The sequence below is a fragment of the Aptenodytes patagonicus genome, chromosome 1 (genome assembly GCF_965638725.1).
Source record: "Aptenodytes patagonicus chromosome 1, bAptPat1.pri.cur, whole genome shotgun sequence".
NCBI classification, from domain to species: Eukaryota; Metazoa; Chordata; class Aves; order Sphenisciformes; family Spheniscidae; genus Aptenodytes; species Aptenodytes patagonicus.
The window spans coordinates 94,910,236-94,930,936 of NC_134949.1; the positions used below are offsets into that span (position 1 = coordinate 94,910,236).

A 20,701-nucleotide genomic window follows, 5' to 3' on the forward strand; every position below is an offset into this window, starting at 1 on the left:
TTCCTGTCCTGTCAACTTGCTTCTGGCAGAGCTGCTTTAAATTGCTCAGAGGCTGTTAGGTGAAAAAGACTGTATGTGTGTTTACACCTTGGAAAGGCACTGAGGAGATAATACACCACTCATTCATATTTTATATGTACTCTATACCTGAAGCAAAATGGAAATGCAAGCTGAATCTTTTTTCTATCATTCTTTTCCCTCCACCCTTTCAAAAATAGCACATATAGAAAACATTGGAACTTTTCATTTCAAAGGCCGTCACATCAGACTATAAAGGCTAAACTAGATGCCCTTCACGCTGCTGCTACAATGCAGCCACTTTCTCAGCTTGAGCGTGTCCATTATCCCTATAGCACACAAACAGCAAACAGGAGCTGGAGAAGGGAAGGGGACAGAGAATACTGTATGCAGGTGGCATTAGGGTGTCAGACTAATTTCATCCCCTGAAGGGTTTGGTTTCAGGTATTGTGAAAACCTTCGTGTGACAGATTCAGAAAGTCTTTAAAGCAGCGCTGTCCCTTCAAATTACCAGTTTGTGAACTTGCTCACAATTTCCCCTGGACTCGGCTGTTAGTTACAAAAAGGACTTTTGAAATGACATGCGAATATCCAACTGCCATGTCTGCTTCACTCAGTCCCATGTCTCTGAGCATTTTTTATGTGATGTAGAAGCAAAACTACCTATAGAGATTATTTCTGGACATCATCCTGAATGACACATAAAGGTTACAGTAATAAGCCAGTTCCCATAACATTTCCTGCCTTTGCATTACGCATTTTTGGTTTCTATGGCACACAAGAGGTACACTATGGACAGTGATGTTTGATGAAGTTGGTTTTCTGCGTACACATCCCTGCTCTGAGCTGCCATTCTAGGGGATCGTTTGCCATTTGTGTCAGTCTTGTTTGGCTGAGCTTCCCTTGTGAGCTGCCTGTCCATTAAAAGGAGTGTGAGGATGTCCACGCAGAGTCGGCTAGTCTGGCTAGAGCGGTTTCCCCTTGCGTTTCCATGCTGCCAGACACTGTTCCCTGCAGAGGGATTTGGACTGATGATGCAGTGGGTAAGGGGACATTACCCCTTAGAAACATGCTTGAAGGGCTGCTGTTCACCTCGCTTCCTGGGTTGGCAACATTTACAGCACTGTTGCTGACTGTCCACAGGCAAGGGTAGTGGCTGGAAAAAAAGCAGCACAAATTGAACGACTTATTTCAAAGCTTTTTCCCCTGCACAAGACTTACCACAGTAAAGTCAAGTGCATTATCTGCTAAAAGGCAGCTATCCGAATCGAGTTACTAAACTAGATCAGCCTTGCAGATCTTAAGTGAAAAACCACCAGCGCCCATCAGACCCGGTGACCTTGGAGAGAGGCATGGAGAGAAATGTACAAATACACATGAGATTTCAAGACTTAAAGATCTTTTTCGGGAATGCTTACGAATTTTAAAGAATTGCAGCTGATTTTCCTGGCACCTAAATTAGAGAATAAATGTGTGCATTTGTTTTGGGAAAAGAAGGGGAAATAGTTGGTAATTAATTGACTCTCTAGGTCTAAAATTCCAGCCGTACCTAGAACAGTTTACTACCCTATTAACAATGTTTTAATAATAGAACATGAATTAGATTGTTACATCCCTGCATGGGACTAGGATCCTCATTTCATGCACGAGAATAGCGAGGAATATATAGAGAAAAATAATTTGGCTTTAAAACGCTCACAGACTGTAGGTACCAGAGTTCTCTGTGGCTGCTCCAAGATCCTGGTTTTCAGCCATGCTGGGGAAAAACGAAGCTCCCATTGATTTCAGAGCAGGAGATAATTAGCTTGTCAGAAAGATCTGACCAGGAATCTCGAGTTGGGCACTTAGGACATGTTTCAAATCCTGGATGCTGATTAAAGCTTGGAACAAAGTGTGAATCACCAGGGCAGTCCTACAAGCCTCGCTGCTCCTAATACCAGCAGTTTTCCTGTAACCTTACCTGGGTCCAGGGCTGGCAGCTCCCTTCGTGTGTGGCACTGAGAGCAAATTAGCATGTGGAGAGGATGGCAAAGTCCAGCTGTCATGTCCTGAGAATACCTGAAGATTATTGCTGGAGCTCTCCAACAAATTAACTTTGGCGGGGGGAGGAAAAAGCAACAAACAAATCCTCAGTGACTACTGCAGAGACATTGTCTTAAGGCAACAGAACATGGGTAGGCCTGAGGAAGCAATCTGATCATGAGGTTCCTAACCATAGGTAAAAGGACAAAATTCACATGTTTATTAAGAGAGTAGCAAGGTGCCATTGTAATTCCAGGTGTGATATATGAGAAGGTACAGCATGATAGACATAGGATATGCATTTTTGCAAGTCTGACTAATAGTCTTTTCATTAATTATAACTGCCATATGACTATCAATGTTTTGATACAGATTTCCTTATAACTTGAGCTTAAATATTTCCTTTAAACAGGATGCCTTGCTAAATTATAATTAGCGAGCAGATTACTTTATCCTTACTCTTGTTTCTGGCCCATTTCCTCTGATCAAAGTGGAATAAATTTCTGGAACTCTGCACCCAGATCTAGAGAGTGAAAGGGACTTAAAAGTCATTCTGGCAATACCAAAATGCCCTCATCTCAAGTCAGCTCCTACCATGTTCCTAAGGGCTGCTTTGACTTGAGAGCACAACTGTTTCATGGCGTGACATTGAAAGAAGGCTTGCAATGCTCTTTTTCTATAATTGGGAGCTGTACTTTAAGCAAGATCATTCACTCTCATTTATAATTAACAGTTACAGTGCACTCGGCTCTTTGTACCTCTTGTTTCGCTGCCTTAAACATACTCCGTGCATGCAGGGTTCAGTGCCGATTGTTACAGAGTCTCATCATGCTCTTTCCTAGCCTCAGCTCCTGCTTGTTTTAATGCTTATGCTAACCTAAAGCAAGGGTCAGTCACGCAGAGAGTGTCTGTTCCCTGGAAGCAAAGCAGCATTACAGTTGTACCTGTAGGTGAATTATTTCTCTGCATGTAGGAAGGTGGGTACGGAGCAGCCCGATGCCCTCGCAGTGCTGAATATCGCTCACAGCTGTGGGGAGCATGTGGAGCTGGCAGAGGCAAAGGTCCAGTGTACTGATAATTAGAGCTTCCTGATGCACACATTGTATCTGGGTTGGAAATCAACCAGCCACTCACTTTGAGGGGAAAGAGAAAAGAAAACTATTATTGCACTAAAACACTGCAATACAATAAAGAAAGTAACCAGCCTTCTTGCAGAATCAGCTGTGCCTTCAGAAATATGAAGCAGATTCCAAGATACTGGTTTATGGCACAACTGACAATCAAAAAAAAAACCCCACAAAAAACAAACAACCCCCACCAAAAAACAAAACAAGACCTGAAAACAACTGACAGAAAATGTCACAAACATCAAAGAATAAATGAAAGAAAAACTGACTATCATTAAACCAAACACAACCTCTGCTCCCCCCATTTTTTTTTACCTGTTCACCAATGAAAGGTAATTATAGGTGACAAAAATATTCACAGTTACAAATACAAAAAAAGGAGGAGAAAGCCCTAAAAATGTCTTACATCATCTTGATTCTAGATTCCTTTTAACATTGAAAAACTGGATCATAAGGAAAATGATCCCTTTGCAGAAACTGTCACATTATTTCCTACTGTGAGGTTTCTTCAATCTTCTTTTTTTTTTAAAGGGTCCCTTTCTATGAACACAATTCAGGACTCGGTGAATGGCTGGTATGATCCAGTTAAGCAAGTCCCAGGTTCCCAGCACCTATCATATCACATAAAACTTCCAGCTGACATGAATAAAAACCTTACAGTGAGAATATGTCATATGTTGACCTTCAGAGACTGTTTCTGGAGCATCCTTGGGATGGTTTCTGAAAAGCAAAATACTTAGTGGTAAAACTTCTCATTGAGAAATTGCAAAAGAAAGTTAAAACCAGAACTATTCACGAAAAAAAATGGAAAAATAAGTTAAAAAGGAGGGAAATCCATCTTCTTTAACCACTTGCTAGGCAGCAGTAGACTTTTCTGCAGTCTGCCATAAAGGAAGCAGGAACTTATGTTTCATGGCATACATAAAAATGTTCCTAAGTTTGTGCCAAATCTAGGGGCTGAACCTGGAATTCTAAATCTACCTGTGGGCACCGTTCCTGCTTGCACCAACAGCCTCAGCCTGGCCTCCCGCCCAGACCAAAGCAGGGCTCTGCCTCCTGCTCAGCCAGGCAAGCTGAAGGCAGCATTCCCCCTCCGCAGCTGGAAACCCTGACGCTGAGACACAGCAGCTTCTTAAGTGGTGAGAGGAATGGAGGAATGGAAAGAAATACAGATTCTCCTGCAGGCACGTGGGACGCTTCACATGTCAGAAGACATAGCAGGTCCAAACAAAATTTATTAGCAATTATGGACTGGAATGCATCATTTGGATGCCCCACTGCATTAGCATGGATGATGCAAGTAAAACTTTGAAAGATAAACCACAATTCTTTTCTGACAGAAGCATCTCTAACGTCTTACATACTTAGTACCTACAGGTTACTTTTAATAAACATATCATACATCATCACACAGATTTAATAATAGCAGTGTAGTTACGTTACAGTTACAGTGCAATTTCACTGTAGTTATGCTTTTCGACATCTGCAGTTAACTTTTATTCTCCCTGAGCTATCAAATTGTGGGATTCGTTAGAGTGTGAGTACAACGTAGTGAACATAGGTGGTGTATAACATTACTGGGGAAGTTCACACCATCTCATTTCAGGCTTCCTGTGTAGACAGTGCTAAGTCCTAGGATCCCCAAGAGGATACTCACCCACTTCAGACCCTATTGTAATAATTATATAGAGAGTCTCCCCACTAATATCGGTGGAGTGACTCTGGATTTAAGACAGCAGAAACAAGATTAAGTTATATAATTTATCTTTCACATTGTGATGCCACAGTTTTAACCATATCAGCAGCAAAATGCTACTGGAGCAAAAAAAGATGATCTCACCTTTCTTTCGCATCCAGGAAGGCTTTGGCAAAGGGATTATACTTGATTTTGAGAGCTGTTATCTTGAGTTTACAGAAAACAAGGCATGTTAGTGAAGGCAATTTGGAATAGAAACTCGACAAAACATCTTCCAGAGTAATCTAAGTGGAACTGCCTTGGTTAGCCTAACAAAATATATCCCCACACATGATGTTTTCCAGGGCTGGTTAGGAGAGAACTTTGCTCGTTGCAGAGTGCTGTGTACTGATCAGTGCCACAGGCAGGACACCAGTCGGGGCAGCCTAATGGCATGGTCCAGTCTGGCAAATCCTGTGGGATGGTGGACCCTTTCAAGAGAGTTTAAACACTGAATTCCTACCGAGCATGAATCAAATCTGCAGCAACACTAGCTAAGGGATGTGGCACATGAGTTAACAATTGCCACAATCCAAAGCATCCCTCAATTACAGTTTTGGGGTTGGGAAGAAATTTTCCCATGGAATGTCACGCTGTTCTGCAATGGTATGTGTTATAAGGAGCAGGGAGAGGTAGGGTTATCATTAGAACTGTCAGTCATTGCTGGAGAAAGATATTGGACTTGACTGTAGGGTTTTTTTCCAGTAAGGGATTGGGGTGCCATGACAGATGGACCAGTCTGGAATAGCCGTGGCAGGATATTAAGCTAAACCTGGCTTAGTACTGCAGCCAGACACTAGATTAGACAATGTTCTGCTGCAGAGAGAAGACACAGTATTAGACTGGGTGGAGCATCACACTGCGTGGGACCAGTGGGGAAACAAGAAAAGGACCAGTCTGTCCATGCTGATCTTTTAGTTAACAAGCTTTTAATATATCTCATCAAAGGTGACCAAGAGCACAGTGTGGCATCCGCCTACCTCTTCATTTTGATAGGCAGTCACGGCTATGAACTGTGTCTCAGGGAAGGAGCAGTTCATCACCATCCGGTGGGGGCCTCCTACGCGAACTATGTGTACCTGGGGCTCATATTTATGCAGGGAGTTCAACATTATCTGCAGAAAACAAAACAGAGAGACAGACCCAATGCCACTCTGGTATCCCACAGCTGCTCTTTCGCTCTGGCTCTATAATAGACCAGATGTCACTGCTAAACCTCCCCAGTCAGTGATTACTGAGAGCAGAAGGGCAGGTACCTTCCTCCCTTCTGATGAACCACAGGGCTGAACAGAATGAGACTTCACTGGACTTGGATTTAAAGCCTTCGATACAGCAGCATTAGTGAATATTTGTGTTAGCAGCTATGGCCTTCAAACCATTGGGCTTCCACTGCAGTAGAAGCTGTTGAAACAGTTAAGGAGCAATCTGTGTCCTCCTTCTACTATCTGAAAGACTCAATCACCATCGCAGAAATCAGGGCCAGGAGGGAGCTGAGGCGGTCACCTAGCCATCTTTCTGGGCAAGATGAAGTCTATCTAAACAAGTCTTGGCAGATGTCTCTAATCTGGCATTAAAAACTGTGAATAGCATTGATTCCACAATACACCTCCCTCAGGAAGTCTATTATATTGCTTAATTCTCTCTACTGCAAGAAAAAGGTATTTCTTAAAAAAATCTGTATTTTGGAAAGTGCTATGTGCATACCTTATATATATGGAAGAACACAGCCATCAGCATAAAGCACAGCTAGGCAGCTATCACTTTGTAATAACACCACAAAAGGGGAAGCTGAAGCACAGAGTGGGGACATGGTTTACCCTAATACCGTTGTCAAAATTTCAAAAGAAAACAAGGGGAGCTTCAGTTGTTTGTTATTTAGTGACTTTTGTTTGGGCTCTGTTTCTCATATGGCTTTTCCTCCCCCACTTTCTACTTTTTTCCTCTCCACTTCACCATATATACATATCGTGTTCCCCTGTTTTTTCCCCAGGGTCTCTTTGACCCTCCAAGTTGGTTTCCTGTAGATTTTTATCCCCATGCATACTTTTCTGAGGCCTTTGACTTTTCTGAGGTCCTGGTTGCAGGACAAGAATTTGCAAATTCAGATCCCGTTCTAAGCTCCACAATAAATCTTGCGTGCTGATTCCGTGTGTGACTTAGGAAAAGTCAGGTCATCTTTCTGTTCTCCAGTCCGTAAAAACTGAGATAATTTCCTACCTCATTAGGGTACTAGGCTTATGGAGGTATCTCACAAACCTGATGGAAATAACAGATAGAGAACGTATAATATTTACATGAAAGAAATTGATTCTGGTCTGACAAGCATCATCCAATGTAGGAGTTTTGTACAAAAACAAGCAAACAAAAGGTCTTGTGCAACATTTTACCTTTAGATGCATCATCAAAAATAAAATATGAAAAAACCCTAATTTTCCTGTTTGCATTTTTAAGGGGTTCAAAGAGAAAGTCGCTTATTTCTGGTACATGTGGTTTCTTTCCAAAGGCCAAAGCTGATTCAATAGAATATTGATAATTATCATGATGCAGAAGCAGACATAGTAATTATTTCATTTAGGCGCAGCCTTTTATTCTGCTATCTGACTCCTGCCAACATTCCACTTACACCAAAGAACATGGGGGAACACAACAAAAACCTAATACCCGTGACCATTTTTTCCCCCTTCTCTGAAGTCCTATGTAAAAATCCCCAGCACACAAGACCAACTCTGAAAAGCCCCCTGATGATTAAGTAAACCACAGCACTCTGTCTCTCTTAACATCAAGAAGTCCATTAAAATCTGAAAGCGCCAATTAAGGCCTGTTTATTCCTGTTTATATTTGGCCTCCAGAGAATAATTGGCATCTGTGGGTGAAGAGGCCTGTAAGGGCCTCTATAATTACATAAATGCACCCTTGATATTTCTTGATTGGTAGGTGCTTGCAATTGAAGCCAAGAGGTGTATGGGGAAACATCAGGCCATACCTGCCCACTCCCATTGAGCTTGTTGGTAAGTTTGACTTTGCTGAAGGAAATGGCAGCTTTCATCCAATGGGCCCCAAAGTTGGGAGAGTCTGGGTGGATGTAGACGCAGCTGTGGTTTGGTGGCTCTGGTTTCCCAGCCGGCACCCATTCTCCATTGACATACTTCCAGCGGTGGCCATCAGTCGGGGCGAAGTCCAACAGGAAGGAATACATGGCGTTTGGGTCCAAGCCTGACACGCTGATCTTCAAAACAGGGAACATCCGCCTGGCCAGGAAACAAAAAAGGGAGACACCATTGGAAACTGGTTTTGAAAGACTCTCCTCAGTATGTTTGTGACCAGATGCTCACAGATTAGGTCAATGTAAAAAACAGCCTCCCTCCCTCCATCTAGCTGAAGAAGTCTCTTAAAGGTTAATCCATTATTTTATTTTTATTTCAATCATTGGGAAAAAAACATCTTATCTCTAAAGTAGGGCACTAAGGTCTTGATCATGCCAAGAGTTGTGAACATAATGAATTGTGTACAGCGTCAGCAGAGTCTGTGGGATCTGCACATGCTAAATACATCCTTAGGTGTGGAACAAGAAGGCATGAACAGGATTGAACAGAGCTGAAAATGGCTGAGAATAACTGCAGAATCCTATTATAAAGTGCACTTCTTCGGTACTTAGATTCCCCTGACACACGCTCCCGTACTCCGTCCAGTGGCCGAGTCCCACTTTGTCTGACTCTGGATTTATCCTCCGAAATCACCCTGCAATCTCCAGCAATCAGGACATAATCCCAGCCAGGTACTCATCAGACTCCAGTTAGATTTATTGACCGTGCCACTCTATACAAAAGGGTTTTCTCCCTTCCTTTGAAGGGATGGTCATATTCTATAATCTTTGTGAGCAAAGTCAGTCACTTCCCTCTGTTGTTTCCCGTAGTTCTTGTGTTAAACCCCGACATCTCCCACTTGAGTAATGGTTTCCAGGTAGCGCTATTCTAAATGCCCTAGTAAGTCTGCTACATTTTCCTTGCCTAAAAATACTTCTTTACTTTATCAGGGTTGTGTCAGGTTAGTCTGGCATGACTTAAATTTAATAAAACGCCTTTTTATCTTGCTTTCCATTGTGTTACACGTATTTCATCACTCTTTCCTTCAAAATACATCCTGAATTCTTATTACAGGGATATATTAAAAAGTCTGTAGTTAGCTGAAATGTGTTTTCTCCCTTTGTTAAGTGCAAGCATTCACGTACTGTCCCACTACCATTACATAAAACTCCAGTTTGAGAAGTCTGGTTCAAATCCTTGCCGTCAGACCTTGCGCTTGGCAGTTCTTCCAGTAATTTGGTCCCATCCTTCCACATTCGCTGACCTCATCAACTTGATCAGGTTCTTCTGCTTTTAGTTCTACCTTAGATGCAATGTTGTCCTTTACTAAGCTCTAAACGTCTATCATCCAGCCTTCCCTCCATCTTGTGCATTTAAAACTGAAATCCTGCCTTTGCTTAGTTTCGGGAAAATGTTCCTTTTGTGCTTAAAGGTTCAATGCCACCTTTTCTCAATCCCCTTTTAATTATTATTTTTTCTTTTGTAAAGGAGATTTGCAGCGGCTCACAGCTAGACTTTCAGCAGTTTTCTGTCTATCTCAGTACTTGTGATCCATACCACACAGCTTTGAATTGGCATCTCAGTGCCTGAAAGTCTGCAGCAATAGAGTTAGTAGGGCTCCAACCGTTTCAGGAACTGGGAAGAATTTGTGGTCAGCAGAACAGAGGAGTCTCCCAACAAAGGTATCCTATTCATTAAGTTTCTTAGCTTGCCAAGGAATACACGTCGTTACTGTGGAGGATTATTATAGCTGTTACCTATGACCTCCTACATTCTTCTTATATGAGTAAGAGGCCACCCTGCTCCAGACACCTCCATACTGACCTCTCCTGGCAACTGCCGTTTTGCCATGCCACATTTTTATGTGCAGGCCAATGGATCTTCAAGCTCCTTTTCTCTACGGGTACAGAGAGACTGGTTACACCAAGCAACCACAGCAATTGCCTGAGGTCCACGGCCATGGGGCTAAGCTAAGGTAGCTCTCTAGGCTTAGTTAGGTAGCAGTGCAAGACGTCCAAAATACACAAGGGAACTGAAACTCCAGGCTCTCTCAAGGGACACCAAAAGTCTCTGCCCCTGCAGCCATACTCTCCAGTGACACTCAACTGCAGATTGTTAACAATCTCCTATGACATCCCACTCACCACCTACCTTTCTGGACACCTTTATATAGTTCTTGCTGTATACATTCAGCACCTTCTGCTGACAGGAAAAGGCAGGATTTGATAAATTTGAGATTTTTCATCTAATATAAATACTTAGTGATGTAGGGCCAATGCAACATTGAGAAAAATATATTGAATCGTGATCTTTCTAACTAAATAGAAGCTTAGCCAAGGATTTATATGCTACATTTAATGTGTCTTTCTGGCCAGGATGCACCAGCTATCAAACTGGGATGTGATAAAAAGTGTGGATGCATTGCTCCCTGCACTCCCCAGACCCCCTACAGTCAGTCTTCAAAGTAACACACTTAGATAAATTGAAGTGGAGGGGAAAATTCATCCACATGAAAATTTAATTTCGCTCCATTTCTCAGAACTATTTGTGTTACATACAGATTGTTAATTCCTCTGCCCACAATGCAGACTTCTCTGCCTTTCTACTTGAGAGGCTTGAGTTTATCCCCAAAAGACCTATAGACTAATGCCAGAAGAGAATACAGTCATCATCAACCTCTAACCTCTTTTATCACAGAGATTATAGCACTTCCCTGCGTTAACCTGCTTCCCACACAGCTAATGCCCACCTCGCTTGGACCAGCACGTCTTGACTGTACAGCACATCTTGACTGATTCTGACAATGGAAAACTTACCACCTCACTTGTTCTGCTGATTAAGTGGCTTTACTGGTAAAATCACATTTGTCTGCCTTTTAGCATGGCAAACGATGATTTCTCCAAATTTGTTTGAGTCAGAATGTTTGTTTCAATGATCAGGTAGGTACACACGTGACCTCCATTACTGCAATAGCTGAGCACTTCAGCCTCTTCAATTTATTTAGAGCAGATCTGCTACAATTACTCCGCAGTACAGAACTTGAGTGGGAAAATGTTTGATACCAAACTTGAACGTGTAGTAACCGGTAAAGTTACTTTAGCGTTTAAGCCTGGAAAGGGCTTCTTTTCCCCCACTCACATCTGCCTGCATTGATCCACTGTGGATTCTCCCCATATGCAGAGGGGAACAGTGGCAATAACATGGATTGCAAAGTCTCAGGATACTGCATGGCTGATATGGTATAAACACTGAGAGAGAAAACCTGCTCAATCAGAAAACAAAGCGTTTGATATTGAAATGCCAATTGAATACAATAAATCTGAGTAAAACAGGAGACTGATTCCCACCGTATCAGCTGCACTCATTGGGATGTATTTTGTGATATAGCATGCAGTTTAATTTCACTGATGTCTATCCTGTTCAGAATATATCTATCTTCCCTGTGTACCTAGGCATATTGCTATGGCAGGTGATTATTATCATGAAGTACGATACAGCAACGGAGACATATCTATGTATTAACACTGCAGTTGGTTCATCTAAGTATGACATTTTGGGACCCTCGGTACTAATTAGAGATGACTCACTCACAGCAGATAGAATTGTGCATGCTAGAATTTGACACTTGAGGATCACTAATCAATCAGCCTTTCATTCTCTGCGATGCTCCTGTATCAGGTTTCGGTTTAATTTCTGAATTTTGCTAACAATGTGTCCGCACAAACTGTCTTAGTTTTCACACGCAGAAATTCAGACTGGCTCTTCTCGTTAATCGTAGAACACAGTTTTCAAAAGCGTTCATATACCCTTCAGCAAGAATGACTGAGTTAGTTCTACTGATTTAAGCAGCAGCAGAATTAGATCAATATTTTTTCTATTGAGAATCCCTCTGGAGACAATCACTGAAGAATCTTGAACCTGAAACAAACTCAGCACTCATAGGAAACTGTCTCAAGTTTGTCTCCTTTTGAATAGCAAGGAGTTGTTCAGAGAGCTTTGCTGCAGGCCACTGTCTGTATTTCCTTTTTTTTGGTGCGCTGACGTGTTTGTTATGGAAGATACTTTCAGAAATGCAAGACATCCTTTTTCATAGTCGCTGGTGCTACAGTAACTTTGTTAAAAGGATTTATGCAGATGACGGTGTGACATACTTTTATAATTTTTTATTTTGAGATTGCTGTAGTTTGATCATAAAGAACCTATTCCTGCCCCCACTGATGTTACTAGAGCTGTCACTGGCTTTAGGAAAAATGGGATCAAGCTGATAAGGAGTGAATAAGTTAGAATAAAGAAAAATAAAGCAGCTTACACAATGAAATAAAAAGTAACCAAGCATATTCAAATGACGAAAGATTCCCTTATCATCATCATCAAAAGATTTTATCTATGCACTCACCTAGACATTTTAGAGAGAACTAGTATCGCCACGCAATCATGATTTACATTAGCTGAGGGGAAAGAAACTGAAAAAACCTAGTTGGTAAGGTGCGATTCTTTGTACCAATTTAATTAACTCAAGGCAAAGCTATCTTACCTCATTTTTGGTCACTTACGCTGCTAAGGGGCCAGGTTAAGCTACCGTACACTAAGTGAAAGTCCACTCAGAAGTTTGCTGTAGCCTAACAGCAATTTTTAAAGCAATTTAAATGAAGCAAAAGCAGCTTCTCAGTGTAGAGAGAACCTTAGCAGAAGATTTCTATCCCTACAGGTTATTAGGAGGAATCAGAATGGCAATAGGCAGTGTTACACCAAGAGCTGATATTTTGGGAAGGTAGCTGTTCTCTCAACAGAATAACCTTGCTGAGCCAACAGACTAGATTTTTCCTTTTAACTGCTTTCACCTATGTCCCTTGTCAAGCTACAGTTGACAGTAATATCGTCCACAAATTCTGCTAAATAGAAGTCTGCAAAATTAATAGAAGTCACACCACAGGAGTAAATCTTTCTCTCCATCTCTTAATTCCTCTCTCCTATGCGGATCTCCTGAGAGGTCTTGCAAAAGAAACGTGTGCATATTGGGGGGGGGTGGTGGCAGAGGGGTGGCAAGGGTACATTAAATAAAAACCTTAGTACTACTGTAATGGCGAACCTTATTCTAGTAGCTGCCTGTCTGTTATGGGCTGGACTCTGCTGTCAGCCCAGTTCTGAGCAGAACCTCTGTGGAGAGCCTCCTTCAAGCCAGTGTCTGATTCAGAATTAGTATCCTTCTCGCCAGGTTTTGCACTCTTTTCCTGTGCCTTTCTGTGTTCCCCAAATAGTAAGATATGTGATCCATTTACGTCACAATATTTTGTCTTTCTAAAACTGCGTGTGTTAACCAATATTCCCCACTTGTTTCTAAGGGCACCAGCAACAACTACGGAGCAATACCGCTGTGGGACCACGCAATCCGGACTGCACATACATGCCACACAGGGCATAGTTTTATTGTACCCCATTCTAGTACAGACTGCTTGTACAAGTTATTAATACCCAAGGCCACAGGGACAGGAACTGCAGCTGGGGATAACACCAATCTGATTCTGTACAGTAATTTGAGGTCTACAGGTGAGGACTTGCTAATAAAGGCTGATGATTATTAGTACAAGAAATCATTCAAAAGGTTGAGAGGTACCATCTATTGCTTTGCAAAAGTTCCCTTTTTGTGCAACCTTAAGTCAGTCAATATATTTCTCCAGCATGTTTCACAAGCAGGAATAAAGGGTGGCAGGAATGGTTTAGCAGTGACCAAAAAGGAGCAGGGACACCCCATTCTGTTCATATGCTGGTTTTAGGGGACTGCGAGGCTGCAGGGATAAAACTGTTATGTGCTCATTTGCAGTTCTTTCGAGTCTGCACACACAACTTATTATTATACCACTTAACCCCCTGGCTGTCATCTACACTTAGCCCACAGTGCTGAACAGATCACTCACCTGCCGTTCTTGGTCACGATCATCTCATTAGTGACTTCCCTGAATCTCTGCCAGAGCGTCGCATCCTCTAAGACAACCTGGAGCTGTTTCTCAGTGGGGTCGCCTTTGTCTCTCCCAGCCTGGAGTTCGCTCTCCACTACGCTGAGTAGCCTGGAGACGGTGCAGTCGCTGGGTTTTTTGCAGCCCAGGTCTGCCATGACGACTTTACTGCCGGAAACTTCAGGTAGCTGTTAAAAGACAAAAATAATGAGCTAAATCAAAAAACAAGTCAGTTCATTGGGCACCGTCTGACAAATGTGCTCTCCTCACTCTTTTGCCACCGACTAGCTCTTTCCTCTGGAAGTCCCAATGGGCAGTGACACCAGCGTGTGGAGGTTTACGCACACACTCCACACAAAAAGAGGACTATCTCCTAATTACCTGTCAGACGGTCAGGTGGGTGGCATGCTGATGACTCAATTGGCTGCCTTGAAAGAAGAGTCCTCCATCCAAATTAGCATGCTTTTATCTTTTTTCAACCTGAAGTGGGTCTAATTGTTCTGCTTGAGAACCAGGTTTCCATTAATGAAAATTGTTTCATTTCCAGACTGAAACAATGCATGGAAATTGCGTTCACGCTGATGCAGACTCTAACTGAAGGAGCTGGTAACAGTCAAGATAGTTACACAGAGAAGGTAGTCTTAAATATTTTCACCAGGCATGTGGAATAAACGCATTAACCTCATTCCTCTATGTTGCTAAATCAAAATGTAATAGTAAGAGACCCTTCTGCACTGAGGTTTCAATGCACAAGGAGAAGGCAGCATCCCTACACTCCACCGTTGATGCCTACTGTGTCCATCCCTTGGTCCCACAGCCATTCACAAAACCCCTGCTGCACCTTACAAGCAGCTGAACTCCCCTCTGGCTGCATTTCCAGGGACAGACCCCATGCTTCTGGGGCTGGGTGTGAGCCTAACTGCCTGAGGCCTGGCATTGCTGACCCGCGCAAGGTCCACCTCACACAAAAGCTCCCTCAGCATCCCTAAAACAGGCATTCCCTCTCGCCTCAGGCTGAGACCTTCTCTGACAAGCCTAATGAAACCGCACATACCCTCCACAAAGAAACCACCATTTCACTGATAAGTCCAACAATTTCGGCACTCAGCCAAGGATATGAGAGACCTGGGTTCAGTTCCATGCTAAAGGGTTAAGTGGAGGCCACATGAATACCAGTGACCCGTAAACACTGGACTTTGGCACATAACAAAGCATTTGAGTGCCTAATTTCCCCTGATGCATCTGGCTCCGATAGCGTCTCTGAAATTTCTGGTCTGTTGGACACGACATAGTGAGGGACTTGATGATGAAAACATACTGTTGGAAGTCATTTTTAGAGAAATATATTTTCTGGCTACTTATTGAGAACTTTGCATTCGTTTAATTCAATAGCCCCTGTTGAATTCCTGTGCTTCTGTTTTTTTCTAAAAGATGAAATGACTTGGTGGATCACTGATGGGATTTATAAAGACAAGAAAGAGTCTGGCAAACTTTGTAAAACAGAATTTAAGATAAATCCATCATTTGACAAGGCTCAACAGATCTTGCAGTTAAAAAAACTGAGAGACCATCTAGCTAAGCAGCAAGAGCCAGAGCTGGTTGATCTTACTTGTGTTGTACGGCACCTTATTTGGCAACTAGTCCTACTGATCCCACAAGCCCTGCATGGAGTAAGGGTACTGGCTGCAAGTCCTCAAAACTGCACAGCTACAGGTGTGCAGCAACGTGATGTTCTGCAGAACGGGAGACCTTAGGAGAGAACCCTACATTCCCAGCAATCTCAGCACCATCGGAAGGTGAAAGCCAGAGAGGTCTGAGGTATTTTTACATCTGGGTAATCCCAATCATGCTACTTTCAAACTTCACACTCTAACACATCTTCCCTATCTTCTTTTCAGCCTTTATGTACCTTTTTTTTAATTATCAACTCATAACAAAATTACCTAGATTACTCTATCAGTCAACTCACCTCGTGAGTTACACTAGAAGGTGTCGAATAGCAACTTCTAGTTAATATCCAGCCCACTTTCACTGTTGAACAACTGAAGAACGTACTTTAAAATCTATAGGATATTTAGGTACTTGGAAGTATGCCACTTTGCATTTGGAAAAATAATTGCTTCTCAGGTAGTATGTTTGTGTAACATGGAATATGTTTATGTTTGGATTCTCCTTTCCAAGTGGTCAAAGAGAAGAGAGAAGCTTCTACTGTAATTTTTCCCTGCATGTGATCAAATGGCATAGCAAATGCATATGAGACTATGTGAGACAGTTTTTAGTTTCATTATATTATAAATGTAAATTAACACAGAAATTGGAGCTGGTTGAACTACTGTGTGTTTCAATTCAACAACTTCAGCGTTTCAGACAGCTCTAAAACAAATACTTCTGTGTTATTTGGGGATTTTTTTTTTTTTTTAACCAAAGCCCTATTTCCATACAGCTTTTTTTAGAATTAGTTGCTCAGAAATCAGGAGAATCAAAGTTGCGGCAAGTAAAGAGACAGTAGCTTATAAAAGTAGTAATATTTCAGTAGTTACACACAGTTCTTTCTGAAGCAGCTTGGTTTTCAGAAGTACTGACTACCCATCTCTGCCACAGGGCTTCAAGTGGAGTGATAGCAGATTAGAGCCTCCGAAAAATCAGATCCAATCTGCCTTCCTCAAGATGCTTAGAGCTTAAAGGAAATCAAAAGCACGCACAAAAGCAACAACAGTTCACGTTGGTGGAAGGGTTTCAAAACGAGGAAGTGGAACGCTGCCTCACCAGCAGACACTGGTGAATTGCTAGAGGCAAAGAGTATGTTCAGCAAAGATGGACTGGAAATGGAGGCAGCCACAAAGCAAAAGAAAGGCGGGTCCTGCCCTGAGTGCATTACTTGCCCAAAGCACTCCTGGGACAGAGCGGTGGAGAAGGAAGGATATATGGAAGGAATGGATAATAGACCCATTCCAGCAATGGGCTGGGAAGCAAGTTTTTCATCAACAAGACTGGATTTTTTTACAGCTAGTGTCCCTAAGGGAGAAGCACGAAGGCATTTGCTTTGGAGTATCATACTAGAATTTGCATCCTGCGTGATAATAAAATACACTTTCAGATACTAAAAGTAAGTTACACCTGGGCGCTTACGGTTATCACTCACACAAGGTGCCTGATGCTTGAAAGTCTTGTCTCCCAGAGGAAGAAATCCCCAACAAATCTAATCTCTTAAAATACCCGACTTTCATGCAGTTTGAATTTTAATTTTATAACTATGTTACCGTGGCTCAGGATGGCTGCAACCACATTTTCCAGAATGAGAGTAGTTACCTGTGTTTGGCTAGTGGGAATAGCCCAATTGCTATTTTCAGCGTGGGGAAGGGTGTTTCAGCTGTAAGAGTTCAGACTAAGAGCAATTTATGATATACGTAGCAACATATCCGGAAGGCACAGCTCCACCACTGACACATCTTTCCAGCCTAGAAAAATTAGCCAAAGAAATAACAAGTTTGCATGCCTACAAGGAAACAATCAGCTGAATACGCTTGGGCCTGAGATTTTACTTTAAAACACACATCCAGACCCATATGAATCCCATCCCACACGTCAGGCTTCCTCACATCGTACATCATCTCTGCTTCACACAGCGGCCATTGGAGAGGGCTGCAGAAGAGAAACCAGGTAGATCCATAGTCAAAGTTATTTGCTTATTGTTGGCTTTTCATTTAAAAAAAAAAAAGTGGAAACCCTTATAAATATTATATTATAAATATTCTTTATTTGGAATATTTAGCCTGTTTTAGGAGAAGTAAGAGACATCATCTAATCTTATGTCCCTCTGTTCCCCTAAATAACAACTTTGAATACTTCCCAAACATCCCTTCTCTCTCCTACTTTCTTGCAAGATTAATTTTTCCAAGTCTACAGATGCTGAAACTGAGGCACAAATAGATTAATGTCACTGGACATAGGTGTTGCCGGCGCACTGAGAATAACCCATTCTCAGAGGCCAGGTGGGTTATTTCTTGGGCTGGAAGTTAAATCTCTCTGAACCTGACATTGGAAGAAAAGGTGGCTGCGCTTACAGAGTAACACGGTAACAAGGTGACTGGCAGCGGTCATTGCCACCGCAGGTGGGACAGAGCAGGGCCCAAGGACAGAAGACTATTACCGCTCTTGCGTTTGTCTCCCATTTAATTAAACAAGCAAATCAGCAGGGGCATCGGAGGGAGCAGAAAATGCTCGTACAAAACCTGCAACGTTGTAAACTGTCCCCGAAACCCAGCCGGGAGAGCTGGGCACTTCCAAGCAGGGATCAGACACCTCGTGGCTCATAGCCAGTCAGAACTAACCCCTACCAGTTAAAAATGCAAGTACAATACTCATAATCATCTCCAGCCATGTCCAGGATTTACTAATAAGAATTTAGCGACTCACATTTTTAAACGAAGCAAGGAGGACTGGGGAGAGCAGCGAAAAAACAATCCTGCAACACTTACTGGAGTTTATTCACCAAGTTACAGCAGGAAAAGCAAGGTGTTCTTTTTGACTTTCTAATTAAACTCGTTCTAAAACCCTCCTGGCCACCAGCTGGTGAGACACAGCAAAAAGAAAAAACAAAAAAAAGAAAAAAGGTAATTAAAGAGGCCTTCCTTGCCTTGACATTGGATAGCTGTTTTTTGGCCTTTAGGTGCATGTTTCCAAATAAAAGGCGGCCCTTAGTGACCAGGTGAAATCGCAGAGAACAAGACTCACTCTTTCCATCTCCAAAGCTCCCACTGAACCATTCAAACAGCTAACCCCCCCTCCGAACATTCAGTCCCGACAACACAGGGAAATGTAACCTCCATCACCATGACACTCCCAGGAAATCAACACCTATCAACTACCAAGGAATAATTAAGAGAGGATAAAAAGACAGCTGCTTTCCCTCTGTTTTTTAATCATGGATCCAGCCCCTTAAGAGATTGCTAGGTTAGAAGAGACTTAGAGAAGATTAGCCTTTTCATTAATGTCGGGGGGTGAGGGGACAGTTTCAATAACTTCCACCAGGTACGTTTCCAGCAGTGAGGCAGGCAGCTTGTTCAAGTAGTACCTCCCTGCCTGGTGTTATAATTGAGATTATAACTGAGATTAATTCTGAGCCCAGAAAGCACGGGAGGCTTTCCGGAGCAACCTTTCTTCTTTTTAAAAAAGAAGAAAGAAAAAGGAAAAAAATCCTGATGCGGTCAGGCTGCTGATAAATGTAAGTTAGTTTGTTTCAAACAATAATTATACTTTTCCCTACTTTGTTTTTCCTACTTGAGGATCTTCAGTGCTGTCTCCAGACATGGATTAGCACCTATAGCAAGAAACTATTACTGTCCCCATTTTTAAGATCAGAAAATAATAAAGAATTTAAGAGATTCTAAGCAAACATTTAAATTCTATTTACAACAGCTCAGAACAAAAGTCATAGGTTCAGTGTTTATATTAGGGAGATCAAACATGCACTTTTGACTTGGATGTGTAAGTTAAAGCTTTTTGTTAACTATGAGAGTTAACAAGTTGCATGTAGAACTCGGTTGAAGCATTTGATTCTCTCAGAAGCGGTGAGCCTGGCACATCCTGTCACACACAACTAGAAAACACAGGAGCATATGCCCATGATAAAGTAGTTTGTTTTCACACTTTGTCACTTTTTGGAAGTGACACTCCTTCAGAGCTGCGATGAAATCACGTTGGCCAGCCGATACTTTCAATGCACCATTTTTCCACTACGCCAGCGTTACTCCACACTTGCTTCTGCAGAGATTTTTAAAGCACAAACTCTCAGGAATAACCTCTCTTAGAGGTGCCACAAGGGAACCCAAGAAAAACTTAAAAGGGTTTCAAATAGACTAACTTAAAATATCAATCCCCAAGACTGGCAGCTTAGATATACTATTCCATCTCTAATTCATCAGAAGCTTTCTTTAGAAAAGTGAGAAAACGGAGGATTTTGTTCCCTTTAGGCACCTCCAGCTCTTCATGGCTGGGCAGTTACAAGCCTGTACCCCCACTGATACTGCAACCACAACTGGACTCAATAGGAAAGATACAAGTAAGGGAAGGAAATAAATATCACCCCCCGACTTTGAACTTCCTGCATCCATGAAATACCCTCTCTTGCAAATCAGACCTTGTGGAAGGAGAAGGGAAAGGGGCAGACGTGAGTGCGGCAGCCTTCCAAGAGTCTTGTCACTGAATTTGAATGTGGTGCTGATGACTCTCTCCCAATGTTTATAAATGGGATTCAGGGGACTAGATGCCGTAGCACAACTGATAAACCCTTTCACGGGTATTTCTAAGGAGCAAAGTCATCTACAGAATACACTTGCCCTAGAGGGCAGCTGCTCGACCTCAGCATGGGAACGACGTGGCAAAGTTCAACAACTTTGTTGTTATGCAGGAGGTTGAACTAGGCAAGCAAAATAGCTCTAAGCTATTAAACCTGGAAAAGATTTATCGCCCTTTAGGACTCAGATTCGTAGCTGTCTTGGTATGAAAGAGATATATCAAGCTCTCCTGACAGTCCTTGGAAGCTCTAATCTTTTCAAAAAGATAAAACACAACCCCCTAGGTTTCTACATTACAGGAAGACAGGCTTCTTCTATTCCAAACAAAGCTTTGGAGTTTCCTGTAGGACAGAAATTTCAGTTTAGTCAGCTTCGAGACAGAGCTTGCTTAGAAGATAAAAAAAAAGTAGCTGAAAACTTAACAGTCTCCCACAGCACACAAGTCTCACCACCACCCTTGGGGGGG

The 20,701-nt window shown here is 42.3% G+C and overlaps 1 protein-coding gene across 2 annotated transcripts; it reads right to left on the reverse strand.

The window, feature by feature from the left end:
* Nucleotides 1-939: 939 nt before the first annotated feature.
* On the reverse strand, nucleotides 940-14,259 carry TBX19 (T-box transcription factor 19). 2 transcript variants are annotated; one of them, XM_076328835.1, is made up of 8 exons: nucleotides 13,901-14,259; nucleotides 7,886-8,150; nucleotides 5,883-6,017; nucleotides 5,008-5,069; nucleotides 3,826-3,887; nucleotides 2,985-3,173; nucleotides 1,979-2,111; nucleotides 940-1,174 (listed from the first exon to the last, which is right to left on the reverse strand). In XM_076328835.1, exons 1-8 carry the CDS (start codon nucleotides 14,095-14,097, stop codon nucleotides 940-942), a joined length of 1,278 nt encoding a protein of 425 aa, XP_076184950.1. In that variant the 5' UTR covers nucleotides 14,098-14,259. The 2 variants fall into 2 exon arrangements, with proteins under 2 accessions (XP_076184950.1, XP_076184949.1); XM_076328834.1 differs by having other exon boundaries at nucleotides 2,985-3,086; nucleotides 13,901-14,097.
* Nucleotides 14,260-20,701: the final 6,442 nt, after the last annotated feature.

Excerpts from the sequence above, each read along its gene's own strand:
- TBX19 (XM_076328835.1), bottom strand. The coding sequence starts at position 14,097 with ATGGCAGACCTGGGCTGCAAAAAACCCAGCGACTGCACCGTCTCCAGG. Across the intron at positions 6,018-7,885 it reads AGCTCAATGGGAGTGGGCAG|ATAATGTTGAACTCCCTGCA; the intron begins GTATGGCCTGAT and ends TGTTTTCTGCAG. Across the intron at positions 3,174-3,825 it reads ACATATGACATATTCTCACT|TGAGTGGCTGGTTGATTTCC; the intron begins GTAAGGTTTTTA and ends TTCCCCTCAAAG.